The 16446-nt window shown below is 40.8% G+C and overlaps 1 protein-coding gene across 1 annotated transcript in view; it reads left to right on the top strand.

Annotated features, from left to right (window-relative positions):
* The window catches only part of ACBD6 (acyl-CoA binding domain containing 6), a 230342-nt gene extending 214602 nt beyond the window's left edge, over positions 1–15740 (top strand). The window contains exon 8 of the mRNA XM_036855805.1: positions 13832–15740. Within this exon, the coding sequence (XP_036711700.1) occupies positions 13832–13986 (155 nt within the window). The 3' untranslated portion in view covers positions 13987–15740. The remainder of the gene's footprint in view (positions 1–13831) is intronic.
* The last annotated feature ends 706 nt before the right edge of the window (positions 15741–16446 follow it).

Here is a 16446-nt window from a genome sequence, read left to right as displayed (position 1 = left end):
TCATGTCTTATTGCATTACCTAGAACTTCCAGTACAGTGTTCAAAAGGAGTGGTGAGAAGGGATATCCTTGCCTTATACCCGATCTTAGTGTGAAAGCTTTGAGTTTCTCACCAGTATGATTTTAGCTATAGGCTTTTTGTAGATGTTCTTTATCACATTGAGGAAGTTCCCAAGGAGTGACGTCAGCAACATAGTGGAGTGAAAAGCTACCTTTGTCTCTCCCTTTCAATCTGCAACCAGTAAAACATTCATAACTCAACTCAACATAACTCAAAGGTGCCTCTGCCCAACACACCAGGATGCTAGAGAATTCCACACATCTGTACATCTAAAGGTCAGTGGACTGGAACACATATAGGAGGCAGAACCAAGGAAACAGTGGAGGTGGTACCTGTAGTCCTGGCCTTCCCACCACAGCAGCTGAGCCCACAGCCCCAGAGAACCCAGTAGCAGCCGGGGAGGCAGTGCACATGACTCCAGCTGCAGCAACACCTGCGGCCACAGGCAACTGGGCAACAGCAGTAGTGGGGCCTGGGACCCCATCCCTCCAGCCACTGATGTGCCCACCATTCCAGCCACCTGCCCCCTCCCCCCGAATCTGCAGCAGCAGAGCCCACTAACCTTATAATACCAGACATGGAAGAGGTGCCCTCACAACTCCTGCTTCCCCCCTTCCCTTACTCTCCCCATGCAGTGGCAGAGCCTGTGACTCAGGGGATCCCAGACACAAGGGAGAGCCCACCATCCTGGTACACCAGGTGGTGATGCCAGCAACACTGGCAGAAGCAAGGCACCAGTGACCCCAGAGATGCAAGAACTGATAATGTGGGCAGGGGGCCACATGTTATGGGCAGTACAGGGTAGAAAGTGCTAACTCTCAAATGTAACAAGAGGCAGCTCAGGTAAGAGAAACCAGAAACTTATGCTATAGTGCCACCTACTGGAAAACAGAAAGCCTCTGATTTCTAACCTGTTGCTACTTCAGATGTGCTGGCAGAGGAACAACTCATCAAGCACCATGAAGAACTAGAGTAACACTACCACAGAAAGAAAATGACAATTCTCCAGAAACCAAACTTAAAGTCATGGAATATTGTGATCTAACTGATAGAGAATTCAAAATAGTGAACATGAAGAAACTCAGCAAACAACAAGAAAATTCAGAAAGGCAGTTCAGTGAGCTCAGGAATAAAATGAATGAACAGAAGTAATACTTTGCCAAAGAGATTTAAACTCTAAAAAAGAACCAAACAAGTTTTGGAGCTGAAGAACTCAATAAATGAGATAAAGAATGCATTAGAAAGCAGTGAAAGGGGACTTCCCTGGTGGTCCAGTGGTTGAGAGTCCGCCTTCCAATGCAGGGGATGTGGGTTCAATCCCTGGTCGGGGAACTAAGATCCCACATGCCGCGGGTCAACTAAGCCCACACACCACAACTAAAGAGCCTGCATGCTGCAGCTACAGAGCCCACACACTCTGGAGCCTGTGCACCACAACTACAGAGCCCACATGCTCTGGAGCCTGCACCACAACTAGAGAGCCCACATGCCACAACTAGAGAGAAGCCTGCAAACCGCAACGAAGAGCCCGCGTGCCGCAGCTAAGACCCAATGCAGCCAAAAGTAAATAAATGTTTAACAAAACAAAACAAAACATTGGAAACAGAGCAGACCACATAGAAGAGAGAATTAGAGAGCTCAAAGATAGAAATCTAGAATTTATACAAGTAGAAGGAAGAGAAATAGTATTAAAAAATGAGGAAATTCTGCAAGAGCTATCTCACTCTTTCAGGAGGGGCACCATTAGGATAATAGGTATCCCAGCAGGGCAATAGAAGGAGAACGGAGAAGAAAGTTTATTTAAAGAAATAGCTGAGAACTTCTCAAGTCGAGGAAGTTCCCCTCAATTTCTAGTTAACTGAGAGGTTTTTTTTAATCACAAATGAGTGTTAGATTTTGTCAAGTTACTTTTCTACATCTATTGATCATGTGATTTTATTTTTTTGCCTATTGATACAATGGATTATATTAATTGATTTTCAAGCGTTGAACCAGCCTTGCCCACCTGGGATAAATCCCACTTGGCTGTGGTGTATAATTCTTTTTATTCATTGTTGAGTTCAATTTGCTAATATTTTGTTGAGGGTTTTGTGTTTATGTCCACGAGAGAGATCAGTCTGTAGTTTTTTTCCCCTTTCTTATAATGTTTTTGTCTGGTTTTTGTTATTAGAGTAATGGTGGCCTCATAGAATGATTTAGGAAATATTCTCTCTACTTCTGCCTTCTGAAAGAGATTGTAGAGATCTGGTATAATTTCTTCTTTAAATGTTTAGTAGAATTCACCAGTGAACCCACATAGGCCTGGTACTTTCTAGTTTGGAAGGTTATTAATCATTTATTCGATTTCTTTACTAGTTACAGGCCTATTCAGAATGTATATTTTTTCTTGTGTGAATTTTGGCAAATTGTGTCTTTCAAGGAATTGGTCCATCTCATGTAGATTATCATATTTGTAGGCATAGAATTGTTTGTAGTATTCCTTTATATCCTTTTAATGTCTATTGGACCTGTAGTAATATCCCCTCTTTCATTTCTGATATTAGTAATTTGTGTCCTCTCTTTTCTTATTTAACTTGGCTAGAGGCTGATTGATTTTATTGATCTTTTCAAAGAACTACCTTTTGATTTTATTGATTTTCTCTATTGATTTCCTGTTTTCAACTTCATTGATTTCTGTTGTAATTCCTTTTTTTTTTTTTTTTCCTGCTTACTTTGGATTTAATTTGCTCTTCTTTTTCCAGTTTCCTAAGGTGGGAACTTAGATTATTGATTTTATATCTTTCTTCTTTTCTAATACATGCATTCAATGCTATAAATTTCCCTCTAAGCACTGCTTTTGATGCATCCCACAAATTTTGATAAGTTGTGTTTTCATTTTCATTTAGTTCAAAATAATTTAATTTCTTTGATTTTTTTTTTGACCAATGTATTATTACTTACTACAAACTTACTATAAAGATACAGAAATCAAAACAGTGTGATATTGGTGTAGGGTGAGGTGTATAGATCAATGAAACAAGATAAATAACCTAGAAATAGACCAAACCACACATGGGTAATTGATTTTTGACAGAAGTGCCAAGGTAAGTCAATGGAGGAAAGGATATCTATTTAACAAATGGTGCTGTAACAGTTGGATATACACATACATACTGGAGGGAAGAAAAGCCTCAACCCTTTTCTCATACCCTCCACAAAAATTACCCTGAAATGGATCAGAGACCTATACATAAGAGCTAAAATATAAAGAACTAGAAGAAAATGTGGAAGGAAATTTTTGTGATCTTGAGATAGACAAAGACTTCTTATATAGGACACAAAAAGCACAAAACATAAAAGAAAAAAAATAAATTGGACTTCATTCAAAATTTAAAAATTTTACCCTTCAAAAGATACTGTTAATAAAAGACAAGACACAGAGTGGGAAAAAATATTTATAAAACATATTTGGAAAAAAACATATCCAAGAATATATAAAGAATAATTCTAACTTTATTGAAAAGACACCCCAATTAATAAGTGGACAAAAGATTTGGATAACTCACCAATGGTAGATGATTGGCAAATAAGTACATAAAAAGATGTTCATCATTAGACACTAGGGAAATGTAAATTAAAAACCACAATAAGAAGACCTGACTATACTATATAGTACCTATACTATAGGTACTAGAGACCTGACTAGAATAGCTAAAAAGAATTTTAACGATAATAACAACTGCTGACAAGGATACAGGGCAACTAGAATTCATACATACTGGTGGGAATACAAACTTTGGAAGTTTGGTAGTTTCTTATTCAAGTTTAATATTCACTTGCCATGTGGCTCAGCAGTCCCACTCTAGATATTTACCCAAAAGATGTGAAAACGTAAAAGAGCCATACAAAGACATGTATCCAGGTGTTCATAGGATCTTATTTATAATGGCCAAAAACTGAACACAAGCCAGATGCCTACATACCTTTATACAATGGAATACTACTCAGCAATAAAAGGGAAAGAACTACTCATACCTGCAGCAACATGGATGGATCTCAAAAGCATCATGCTCAATGAAAGAAGCCAGACACAGAAGACTATAGGCTGTATGATTTCCATTTCTGGAAAAGGCAAAACCTAAGGACAGAAATCAGATCAGTGGTTGCCAGGGGCAGTGGGTGGGGGTAAGAGGATTGGCTGCAGAGAGGCCAGAAGGAACTTTTGGGGGTTATGGACATGTCTTATGTCTCTATTGTAATGGTAGCTACACAAGTAGACACATTTGCCAGAATTCAAATTTTTAAGAAGAATGAATATTACTTCAATTTTTTTAAAAAGGGAGAAAAACCAGGGAATCTTGCTCTGTATGTTAACTGGCACAATCCAAAGTGGATGAAGAATCTGGGACGAACAAGATGGCAGAGTAGAAGGACCTTGAGCTCACCTCTTCTCACACGCACACCAAAATCACAACTAACTGCTGAACAGCCATTGATAAAAAAGACTGGAACCTACCAAAAAAGATATTCTACATCCAAAGACACAAAGAAAAAAACCACAACAAAACAGTAGGAGGGGCGAACTCGTGATATAAACAATTCCCAAAGCACCCAGGTGGGTGACCCACAAACTGGAGAATAATTATATCGCAGAAGTTCTCCCACAGGAGTGAGTTCTGAGCCCCACATCAGGCTTCCCAGCCTAGGGGTCTGGCATCGGGTGGAGGAACCCCCAGAGTACCTGTCTTTGAAGGCCAGAGGGGCTTGATTGCAAGAGCTGCACAGGACTGGGGGAAACAGAGACTCCACTCTTGGAGGGTGCACACAAGGTCTCACATACACCAGGACCCAGGGCAAAAGCAGTGACTCTGTAGGAGCCCAGGCCAGGCCTACCTGCTGGTCTTGGTGGGTCTCCTGGGGAGGTGGGGGTGGGGGGGCAGCTGTAGCTCACCCTGGGAACATGGACACTGGTGGCGGTGGCAGAAATACTGGAGAGCGTCATCTACATGAACTCTCATTGAAGGCAGACATCTTGCCTGGGTCATAAGCACCGAGGCCTGGCCCCACCCAACCGCCTGTAGGCTCCAGTTCTGGGACGTCTCAGGCCAGACAACCAACAGGGCAGGAACACAGCCCCAACCATCAGCAAATAGGTTGCCTAAGACTTCCTGAGCACACAGCCACCTCTAGATAGGTCCCTTGACGTGGCCCTGCCCACCAGAGGGCCAAGACCCAGCTCCACCCGTCAGTGGACAGGTACCAGTCCCTCCGGCCAGCAAGCCTGCGCAAGCCTGCAGACCAGCCTCGCCCGCCAGGGGACAGACGCCGGGAAACTACGACCCTACAGCCTGCGGAACGGAGTCCCTAAGCTCAGGTCAGAGCCTACCCCGGGGACAGCTGGTCCCTGCCCCTGAGTGATGAGAGGGGCATGCACTGCTAGGACGAGGACCACTTCTCCAAGGTCAAGAAGTGTAACTAACCTACCACAGAAACAAAAATACAAAGAGAAATTTAAACAACATGAGACAGCAAAGGAATATGCTGCAGACGAAGTAACAAGATAAAACCCCAGAAGGACAACTAAGTGAAGTGGAGATAGGCAATCTACCCGAGAAAGAGTTCCAAGTAATGATCATAAAGATGATCCAAGAACTCAGGAAAAGAATGGATGCATAGACCAAGAAGTTCTTAGCAAAGAGAAAATATAAAGAACAACCAACCAGAGTTGACGAATACAGTAATGAGATGAAAAATACATTAGAAGGAATCAATAGGAGAATAAATGAGGCAGAAGAACGAATCAGTGAGCTGAAGACAGAATGGTGGAAATCATTGCCATGGAACAGGATAAAGAAAAAATGAAAAGGAATGAGGACAGTTTAAGAGACCTCTGGGACATCACATGCACTACCAGTCACATTATAGGGGTCTCAGAAGGAGAAAGAGAGAAAGGGCCTGAGAAGGTATTTGAAGAGGTAATAGCTGAAAACTGCCCTAACATGGGAAAGGAAACTGTCACCCAAGTCCAGGAAGCACAGAGAGAGTCCCATACAGGATTAAGCCAAGGATTAACACACCAAGACACATAGTAATCAAATTGACAAAAATTAAAGACAAAATATTAAGAGCAACAAGGGAAAAGCAATAAATAACATACAAGGAGACTCCCATAAGGCTAGCAGCAGATTTTTCAGCAGAAACTCTGCAGGCCAGAAGGGAGTGGCATGATACATTTAAAGTGATAAAAGAGAAAAATCTACAACTAAGAATACCCAGCAAGGCTCTCATTTAGATTTGATGGAGAAATCAAAAGCTTTACAGACTAGCAAAAGCTAAGAGAATTTAGCACCACCAGGCCAGCTTTGCAACAAATGCTAAAGAAACTTCTCTAGATGAAAAAGAAAGGGTCACAACTAGAAAAAAAATTACAAATGGGAAAGCTCACCAGTAAAGGCGAACATACTGTAAAGGTAGGAGATCATCCACACACAAATATGATATCAAAACCAGCAATTGTGAGAAGAGGATAGTACAAATACAGGATATTGGAAATGCATTTGAAATTAAAAGACCAGCAACTTAAAACAATCTTGCTTATATATAGACTGCTATATCAAAACCTCATGGTAACCACAAACCGAAAATCTACCATAGATACACACAAATAAAAGAAAAAAGAATCCAAACACAACTCTAAAGTTAGTCATCAAATCACAAGAGAAGAGAATAGAAGAGGAAAGGGAAAAAAAAGTCCTCCAATGTACCTAGCTAAGCACTTGTGCTTTGAGCATGTGTGTTTCCTTCTGCCCAAATGCTGAACGAGGTACTATACTAGCTACCCAACCCTCCAACCAGGCAGATCAGAATTCAAAGAACCTGGAGCAGCCTTGAGGTCCATAGGCTCACATAAGAATATGATTCCCTCTATAATAAACATAAAAGTAACTACCATTTAATAAGCATCTACTATTTGAGTCCTCTATTAGACCCTGGACATGCATTTTCATTTGCCTAGGAAGACCATCTGAGGATAGTTACTCAAGGTCACACAAACCCAGATGGATTCTAGAATCCATGTTCTTTCTATGGCACTACTTACGAATAAGGGCCTGTCCACCTGGGTCTCCAGGTTAATGTGGCAGTTTCCTCGTTTTGGAGCTGTATCCCTATTCTGAATGTAGGCATTCTTGACTGAGGTTCTGACACTCCATATATATCTTACTAGCCCCACCCCCCTGCAATGGTTGGACCTGACTTGTGGACTAGGTCACTGGCTGGAGTCCTGCTCCTTCAGGGATGGGTTTCTGGCAACAAGGCCATTCAGTGGTGACTGTCCAGACCAGTACTGCTGGCCCCACCCACCACCAAAGCCGTGGGGTGGGGTTAGTTCACTCAGCCTGATCTACTTTCAACACCTTCTCCATAGTAAATACTGATGAGAGATATTTGGATGGTCACCTACTGTGGGCCAGCATTACATTAAGCACCTAAAATTTATTGTTGAACTTGAGTGGTACTTATCCGCCCTGGACCCTCAGGCTGCCTGTCGTCTGAGCCCACATCAGATCATGGCAAAAAGCCAGTATTCCTTTAGTATGTTGACATAGTTGAAAAGGCCTTGTGCAAAAGATATACTAAGAAACAACAAATGTGAGATATACACAGAGAGACTCTGGGTTCCTACAGAATCATGGGTTGTAGGTCATAGTTCACATTGTCATCAGGGAACTCACCCAACACAGGTTTGTAAAATTACATCAGTAGCAATAAGGAAGTTGGAAAAAGTAGTGATTGGTAAGGTTGAGAGTCATAATAATTAGTCTCAGGTGGGAGCAGTTCATCCTATAGGCACTATACCACACGTCAGTTCTTTACAATGTGCATGAAAATCACCTGTGGCTCTTGTTACACCATGGATTCTGACTCAGTGCATCTGTGGTGAGGCCTGAAGCTCTGCATTTCTAACAAGCTCCCCTAATACGCTGAAAGCCACTGATCCTCAGAGTACACTTTGCATGGCAAGCCCATAGACCTCCTTGACACAGGTTTTAAAAAGGAAAAAACAGAGTTGACTTACTAGGATCTAAGTCATGCATGTAGGTGGCATTAAAACCTTCCAGCCAAGGTTCATGATCTTACCAGAAAAGTAATCATTCATAGAGGAAAAAGACCAAACCAGCCCTGAGTCTCAGAGCATTAGGAAGATGGATCCCGGCATTGAGGGGTCTGGAAATACATATAGAAATCAGGATAGGGAAAGAATGTGCAGCAGTCATAGAAATAACGACAACATTGTTCAACTGTTTGAAAAGCAGAGAAGAAGGTAGCCTGGGGTATTTGAAGTCAGGCCTGGAACGCCAGACCCAGGACACTAGACTCACTGGCACAGAAAAGGCAAACTTCAAAGTCTGAACAACAAGCAATGGAAAGAAATCAGCGCAGGCAAACCAACACCGTCACAAATGTCCAGAAGGCAATCAGGTAGATTCCCAGATGTGGGAAGTGAACTTACCTGCTCATCTTCAGCTTCCAGAAGGAACGGAGCAAGGGAAATCAAAGCGTCCTAGTGCCAGAGGAAATAGCATGTTCAGCAAGGAATCCAGGAGACAATGAAGTACGGGAGCTGGGAAACTCAGCAAAAGCTCAGCTCTGCTACCCACGTCACATCCGACGTAAAGTTACGTCGTACTGAACCAATGAGAGGCCTGTGTTCCTTCTTACCTGTGTGGGGCATTATCAATACGTGTGAGTTAAGTGGCTCTAGCTGTGAAAATTGACAAATAGTATGAGGCAGGAAGCACGCTGGTAGAGCCCTGAGTCTCAAAGTGAGGTCCCAGATCATCAGTATCAGCATCACCTGGGAACCTGTTAGGAAATGTAAATTCTCAGTCCTGCTCCAAACCTACCAATCAGAAACTGCGGGGGTGGCACCCTGCAGTCTGTGGTCCAACAAGCCCTCCAGGTGATTCTGATGCAGGCTCACTGCAGTAGAGTCTAGTGAAAGCCTGGTGGAGAGAGAAGGCCAGGTGTGGCAAAGGACAGTCATTATAAGTAAGCTTGATAATGGTGCTTTTAAAGAGCTGGTGGGGCTTCCCTGGTGGCGCAGTGATTAAGAATCCACCTGCCACTGCAGGGGACATGGGTTTGAGCCCTGGTCTGGGAAGATCCCACATGCCACAGAGCAACTAAGCCCGTGAGCCACAACTACCGAGCCTGCACTCGAGAGCCCACGAGCCACAACTACTGAAGCCTGTGCGCCTAGAGCCCATGCTGTGCAACAAGAGAAGCCACTGCAGTGAGAAGCCCGCACACAACGAAGAGTAGCCCCTGCTCACCACAACTAGAGAAAGCCCGCGTGCAGCAACGAAGACCCAACACAGCCAAGAATAAATAAATTAATTAAAATAAAGAAAAGAGCTAGTAAAGTCTTAAAGCCTGTTTATAGGGAGAAGAAAACCCAGTAGAGATCATGTAAAATAATAATTAATAAAACATGCTCAGTGATCAACAATGAAAACCAAAGTGGATGAATGTAAATTGTAGTAAAAATTACAAGTGAAAATTTAATAACGGGCATTAACAGTCTTCGCCTCTTAAGCTTTTTATTTCCCAACCACATAAATGTGTCTACTGGTAAGGACACCATTAGGAATTTTCAATAATCTGTATGTCTCCTTCAAATGGATTTCTCCAGTATGGTAAGGGAAACCACCTTAGGTAGGTAGCTCTTTGGCCAGAGTGATCATGTAATATAAATATATTTAATAAGAGTATCCAGAAAAATTGCTAAAAATCCTGAGCCCAAAACATATGTCTTCAGAAAGTCACACAGTACAGTAAAAATGGAGATAGTAGTGTGTATGGGGTGAGAGGGTTGTTTTGTTTTTTTTTTCCGATTCAAATTTTACCTCCCTGCTGAGCTTATCAATATAGATATCCCCTAGTACCACATATTTATCATGTCCCAAACAGTATTATTTCTACCCCTCCATAATTTTCTGCTTCTGTTCCCCTCCAAAAACTTTTGCTCTTCCTTCTTCTGGTTCCTTATTTTAGAGATGTCACCAGCATCTATGTGTTCTCCAAGACTAGAAACATAAGTCATCTTTGCTTCTAATTCTTTTGCCCATTGTTCTTTCGGATTGATTTGTTAAAGTTTTTTTTTTGTTTTAATATTAAGGATATTAGCTCTTATCTGTGTTATGTAGGTGAATATGTTTCCCAGTTTATGGTTTACTTTTGTATATAGTATTTTTGTGTGTGTGCTATAGCTATTTTAAATTTGTGTTCAAATTTATCAGTTTTAGGTTTCTATATAATCAGATTTATCAGTAATTTTATCAAGTGTAGAAATACTCAGGCTGTTTTATTCAGTAAACATTACGATCACAGGCCTTGGGCCTAAGAGCTTTTCAAAAACCTATAAAAGTACTTGAAATCTGAAACAAAATATCTTTGCTACAGAAAAAAGAAAATTGCAAAATATAAATAATTAAATGTTTAGCTAGGTGTCTACAAATATGACATTATATCAGTTTCGTTAATTATTAAATTTAGTGTTCACAAACATTTTTTTTAAAAAAAGGTACATCCGTACTTTGCTATGTCCTACCTGAATTTCAGTGGCTCTCTTATTCAGTCCCTTCTTTTTTCTTTTTTTTTCCCTTCAGGATTGTCTTTTTTTTTTTTTAACATCTTTATTGGAGTATAATTGCTTTACAATGGTGTGTTAGTTTCTGCTTTATAACAAAGTGAATCAGCTATACATATACATATATCCCCAAATCTCCTCCCTCTTGCATCTCCCTCCCACCCTCCTTATCCCACCCCTCCAGGTGGTCACAAAGCACTGAGCTGATCTCCCTGTGCTATGCAGCTGCTTCCCACTAGCTATCTATTTTACATTTGGTAGTGTATATATGTCCATGCCATTCTCTCACTTTGTCCCAGCTTACCCCTCCCCCTCCCCGTGTCCTCAAGTCCATTCTCTGTGTCTGCGTCTTTATTCCTGTCCTGCCCCTAGGTTCTTCAGAACCATTTTTTTTTTTTTAGATTCCATATATATGTGTTAGCATACGGTATTTGTTTTTCTCTTTCTGACTTACTTCACCCTCTATGACAGTCTCTACGTCCATCCACCTCACTACAAAGAACTCAATTTCGTTTCTTTTTATGGCTGAGTAATATTCCATTTTATATACGTGCCACATCTTTATAGGTTGCTTCCATGTCCTGGCTATTGTAAATAGAGCTGCAATGAACATTGTGGTACGTGACTCTTTTTGAATTACGGTTTTCTCAGGGTATATGCCCAGCAGTGGTATTGCTGGGTTGTATGGTAGTTCTATTTTTAGTTTTTTAAGGAACCTCCATACTGTTCTCCATAGTGGCTGTATCAATTTACATTCCCACCAACAGTGCAAGAGGGTTCCCTTCTCTCCACACCCTCTCCAGCATTTATTTATCAGTCCCTTCTTTATACTCCTGCCAACACTAGCTAATTTCAAGCCCCCTAAAAGGACTACCACAGTCCCTTAACTGGTCTACCTGCCACAAATGCCTAGGTTCTCCAAGTCACTCTAGAATTATCATCCTAACACAGAGGTCAAATTATCAAATTATGAGGAGGTCCCCTCCTCATAAATGCCAGACTTCTTAGTATGGCTTTCAAGACTTTGTATACTTTAACTTAAATCCAGTCTCTGCTTTTGACCCTCTATATTGCTTCTCTGAGCCAGCAGACAGTTCTCTCAGCATTCCCTATGCTCTCCTGCTTCTCTTAATGTTGTTTTGTCACTCTGCAATGCCTTTTCTTCTAAGTTTACCTGGAATTTTACTCTGTCCTCAAAGCTCAGCTTTGAGGACCTACTCAAAGGTGTTGTCATACCACCTACTTGTAGTATTTTTCCTGATTCCTTAGCTTCCTCCTCCTCTCCCCCATCCCCCTCACCTTTGCAGGTGTGTGTGTGTGTGTGTGTGTGTGTGTGTGTGTGTGTGTGTGTGTGTGTCCCCGCCTGCCACAGTGTTTATTCATCCTTCTAAGTTCCTCAGAGCAGGAATCTTACCTGTATCCTTGATAGGACTGTTATGGTATGTATTCAGTAAAATACTCATTGAATCAAACTACTTACCCTTCTTGCTCTCCCTTTCTTTTAAAAACCTTTTGTTGTTGCTGTTGTGTAATATATCACACTACAAAATTGTATATAAAATGTATATGAAGAATTTTAAATGTACCTTTAAAAAATTGTATACCTACCACGTAGTTTAAGAAAGAGAACATTGCCAGTATCTTTGAAACCCCCTGTGTGTGTGCCTATCCAATTATACGGCCTTCCCTATACCACCCCCCACCCCAGATTAGCACTATCCCAAATTTCATACCACTATTTTCCCTTAGAGTTTCACTTCGTATTTGTGTCTCTGAACAATGGTGTTTAGTCTTGCCTGTTTTTAAAATTGTGTTTAAATGGAAACATACTGTATGTATTCTTCTAATTTGCTTTTTCCCTTCAACATTATGTTCTAGAGATAAACTCATGTTATATGACGCTATAGGTCATTAGTTTTCATTTTGGTAAGGGATTTCATTGTATATGTAAACAATATTTTATTTTTACATGTTATTCTTAATGGGCATTTGAGTTGTCTACATTTGGGGTCTATCACAAACAGGGCTACTAGACGTACATTCTTGCAGATATCTCCTGGAGAACACATGCAAAGGTTTCTAGAGAGTATAACTAGGAGTAGAATTGCTGGGTCCAAGGGTAGGCATTTGTTTAGGTTTAACGTGTAATGCCACCTTGTTGTCCAAAGTGATGCACAGTGTACACTCTCCACAGTGCAGAGGGGAGTTTCCCTTGCTCCAGGCCTCCTCCACACTTGGTATTGTCTCAGTTTTTAGTTTTCAATTATCTAGTGGGTGTGAAATGGTATCTCCTGGTTTTAATTTTTACTTCCGTGATTACTAATGTGGTTGCTCATCTTTTCATATGTTTGTTGCTATTTATGTTTTATCTTGTGTGAAATGCCTATTTTTGACTTCAGCCCAGTTGTCTCCGTGCCATCTAATTAATGGAGCTTTGTTTCCTCGCTGACCTTCAATGCCAGCATTGTCACAATCAAGTTTCTGTACATGTGCAAAAGAATGGATGGCTCTCTCTTCTAGCCCTTTGGTCTGTTTGTCCATCCTGGGGGCAAGACCATACCATCTTCATAATAAGTCTTGATATCTGTAGGTCCCTTTCCTCTTCCTGTGTCTTGTGTGATTGGTGCCATTTTTTTTAAGGCTGCTTTAGAGGGATGGTCTGATTACTAGGCCACCTTTTTTTCTTTCTTCATTTACGAATTTTAAAGTTCAGTTAGTTACCCACTTATTCCCTCTTCAAAGACAAAACAAAATCTTTCCTTTGACATTTACAATATTTTGAGCCTTTTGACTTAGCCTACAAACCTATCATTTTGATCGAAGTAAATGAAATACTTAAACTACTTTTGTTCCTTCCCTTCATCCCATCCTGAAGAATAGAGTCCAAAAAGCCTCACAATTTAAAAAAATGTATTTGTTTGTTAGCTTCTGGGCAGCCACAGAGGCAAATTTGATTTTCCTAACACTGGCAAACCCACCGTCACGGCGCAGTTCCGTTACAAGGTCTCATCGCCCCCGGCCACTGTCCCGTCGCCCACTGTTCAGGATTCCTTATTGCTCAGCACTTGCCTTTCCTGCTGAAGTCTAGTACTGTCTGTCTCATGGTAACTTGGTTTTCGTATTTGTCGATTTTCCTGTCAGCTGCTGCCTGTGAGTTTTTGGACATTGTCGAGCTGCTGCTCCAGTCCGGCGCCGACCCCACGCTCCGAGACCAGGACGGCTGCCTGCCGGAGGAGGCGACAGGGTGCAGAGCGGTCACTTTGATGTTACAGCAGCACACGACTGGCAAGGCTTAATCAAAAGACTGGAAACCCACAGTCTATAACAGCACAGGGCTTCAGTGGTGAAAGAAAACTTCAAAAATAACACTTCTTTTGCCACCCATCTTTGGTATACATTGGCTAATAAAATCAGTTGTGCAGAACTGGGGTTTTGAAGTCTCAGCAATTCCTTCTACTTGCATATATTCCAGCGAGTACCGTTTGGTGATGAACATGTGTACTGTGCATAATACAATCCAATTCCGCTGAGCGTGCTCTGAAATTTATCACTGTTCTAGAGGCTGGGAGAAGAGGCGATGCATCGTATTTCACAATTTTAAACATGACTGCTCTTTTAAAAAACATACAGAAGGGAAATAGAACCGGCAGTACTACACTGACAATTAGGGAAAGTTCCATGAAATCCCAATATGGTGGAGCTCAAATGGTCTCATGGCATTTGGTACAGCTGGTCTAAATAAGTAGCTAAAACGTCTATTCTTTTCTCAGACAGAATTGGGAAGATAGGAAAGACGAGGGCTGTTAAGAAAGCAAAAGGGAGAAAGGGAAGAGTTTTGTCACATAAGGGATATAAAAGTCAGAGGAACAACCAGATTTACGGAAGACCTCAGAATCTTGGACATTTTAGGATGGAAACACAGATTCTAGAGAATTCACCGGTTAGGTCAGGATTCCTTAAACTCACCGTTACAAAACAGGGAGGAACCTCCTTAGGGCCCTTTTAACTGGCTATTATGTTCCTGTCGCATATGGCAGCAGTCTCTGTAACTAGCTCAGGCCTGAACTGTTAGGCCTATTTGGGTCTAATATGAAACAGCCGTAATGCCCCAATACTTAGGTGTGATTGAAGTTATTTCTGGAGCACTTCTATTTTTTATTAAAAACATAGACAAGTACGCCACAGGTTTTATTTAAAGGATGGACAAGTATGCCACTGTTGAAACTGGCTCCCTACATTTTCCCCTTTAAGCCTCAAGAACTCCATCTGGGAAATTCCTTGACATTTCTTATTATGTGAGGAAAGTAGATAGTTGTCATAGGAAGAGAAATGAAGAAACAAGTTGAGATGCCACGATAACCATTTAAAGGATAATTTTTCTAACATGTCACTCCTAAGATAACAATAAACTTGTTTAGTGGAGCCCTCAACAATGGACAAGAGTTTCATTAGCTCAAGCTAACCTGTCCTTCTGGAACAAGCCCCTCCAGAGCAGAAATGAGGCATATTAATAATGCTGCTTATTTTGTAATTTTTCTAACCTCTTATTTTCTGAGATGTAAACCAAAACCACTCACCAAGATTATTCATTTTTTAAATGACTTCTTAATTATCTGTGGAAGTGATAAGTACATTAGTACATACTGAAATGTTACTGTAATTCTAGCAGAGCTTTCTCTTCATTATCTGTTCTTTTCCCACAGTCCCAGCTACATTGCAACCTACTGTTCAGCTAAATTCTCTCATGTTCCACATTAATTGAATGTGTTTTAAGTAATATTATTCATTAGTTACAGTAAAAGTGACCAAGATGTTGCATGCAGCTTTTAACTGATATTACTTTGTGCATTTTTTGGACATTAGCAAATCAAAAAGTGTTTATTCATTTCCGATTTACAGGGTAGTTAGCTGAGCAAAAAGCTATCAAGGAACTCCTTTTTTCATTTCTCTTTTGTAATTCGATCTGGGTATTTCTTAGACAAGTTTTTAATAAGCTGTTTTGCCACATCTAAAACAGGTTGTTTTTAAATAAAGAATGTAATTTGGTTTTTATTAATTTTATTTTAAAGGTTTCACATTTGCATTGAAAGCTATCACTAAAAACAGTCATCAACTTAACATTTTCAAGTGCATTTTAAAATCAGGTTCCAAAATCTCTATACTTTTGTTGCCCGTATCTGAATTTTCAAAAACCTTACTGTCGTATATAACAATCTATGGATCATCTCCCTGTGCCTTATTAAGGGGAAGATTTCATTCATAAATGTCAGAGAAAACTGGATCTTGGTTTGTTTTCATTCCCCTTAAACTATTGAACTATTATGTAGTGCATCACACTTCAGCCAGATCACGAGTTCCATTGCCAAAGCTTCAGTGGTTACCACCCAGCAAAGAACACAAATATACTGGACCAGAAAGCTGGCTAACTTCCTCAGGTATGTGGTGAACCACTTTTTCATATAGTTCAGCATGATAAAACTAGGACATACTTTTAGTGTAAATTTGGTTTTGTTTTGCAGAATTTTTTTTCCTGGACAGATTAGTGATGTTCAAGCCAATTAGTATTTGAAAATATCCTAGAAAACCTTTTTCTGAAGGTTCATCTCTTCTTTTTTTGGCCGCGCCATGCAGCTTGTGGGATCTTAGCTCCCCGACCAGGGATTGAACCCACGCCTTCAGCAGTGAAAGGAATTCCCTAACCACAGGACCACCAGGGAATTCCCTGAAGGTTCATTTCTAGTCATGATTCAACTAGA

The sequence above is a fragment of the Balaenoptera musculus genome, chromosome 1 (genome assembly GCF_009873245.2).
Source record: "Balaenoptera musculus isolate JJ_BM4_2016_0621 chromosome 1, mBalMus1.pri.v3, whole genome shotgun sequence".
NCBI lineage: Eukaryota > Metazoa > Chordata > Mammalia > Artiodactyla > Balaenopteridae > Balaenoptera > Balaenoptera musculus.
This window is presented reverse-complemented; position numbering and strand designations above follow the sequence as displayed.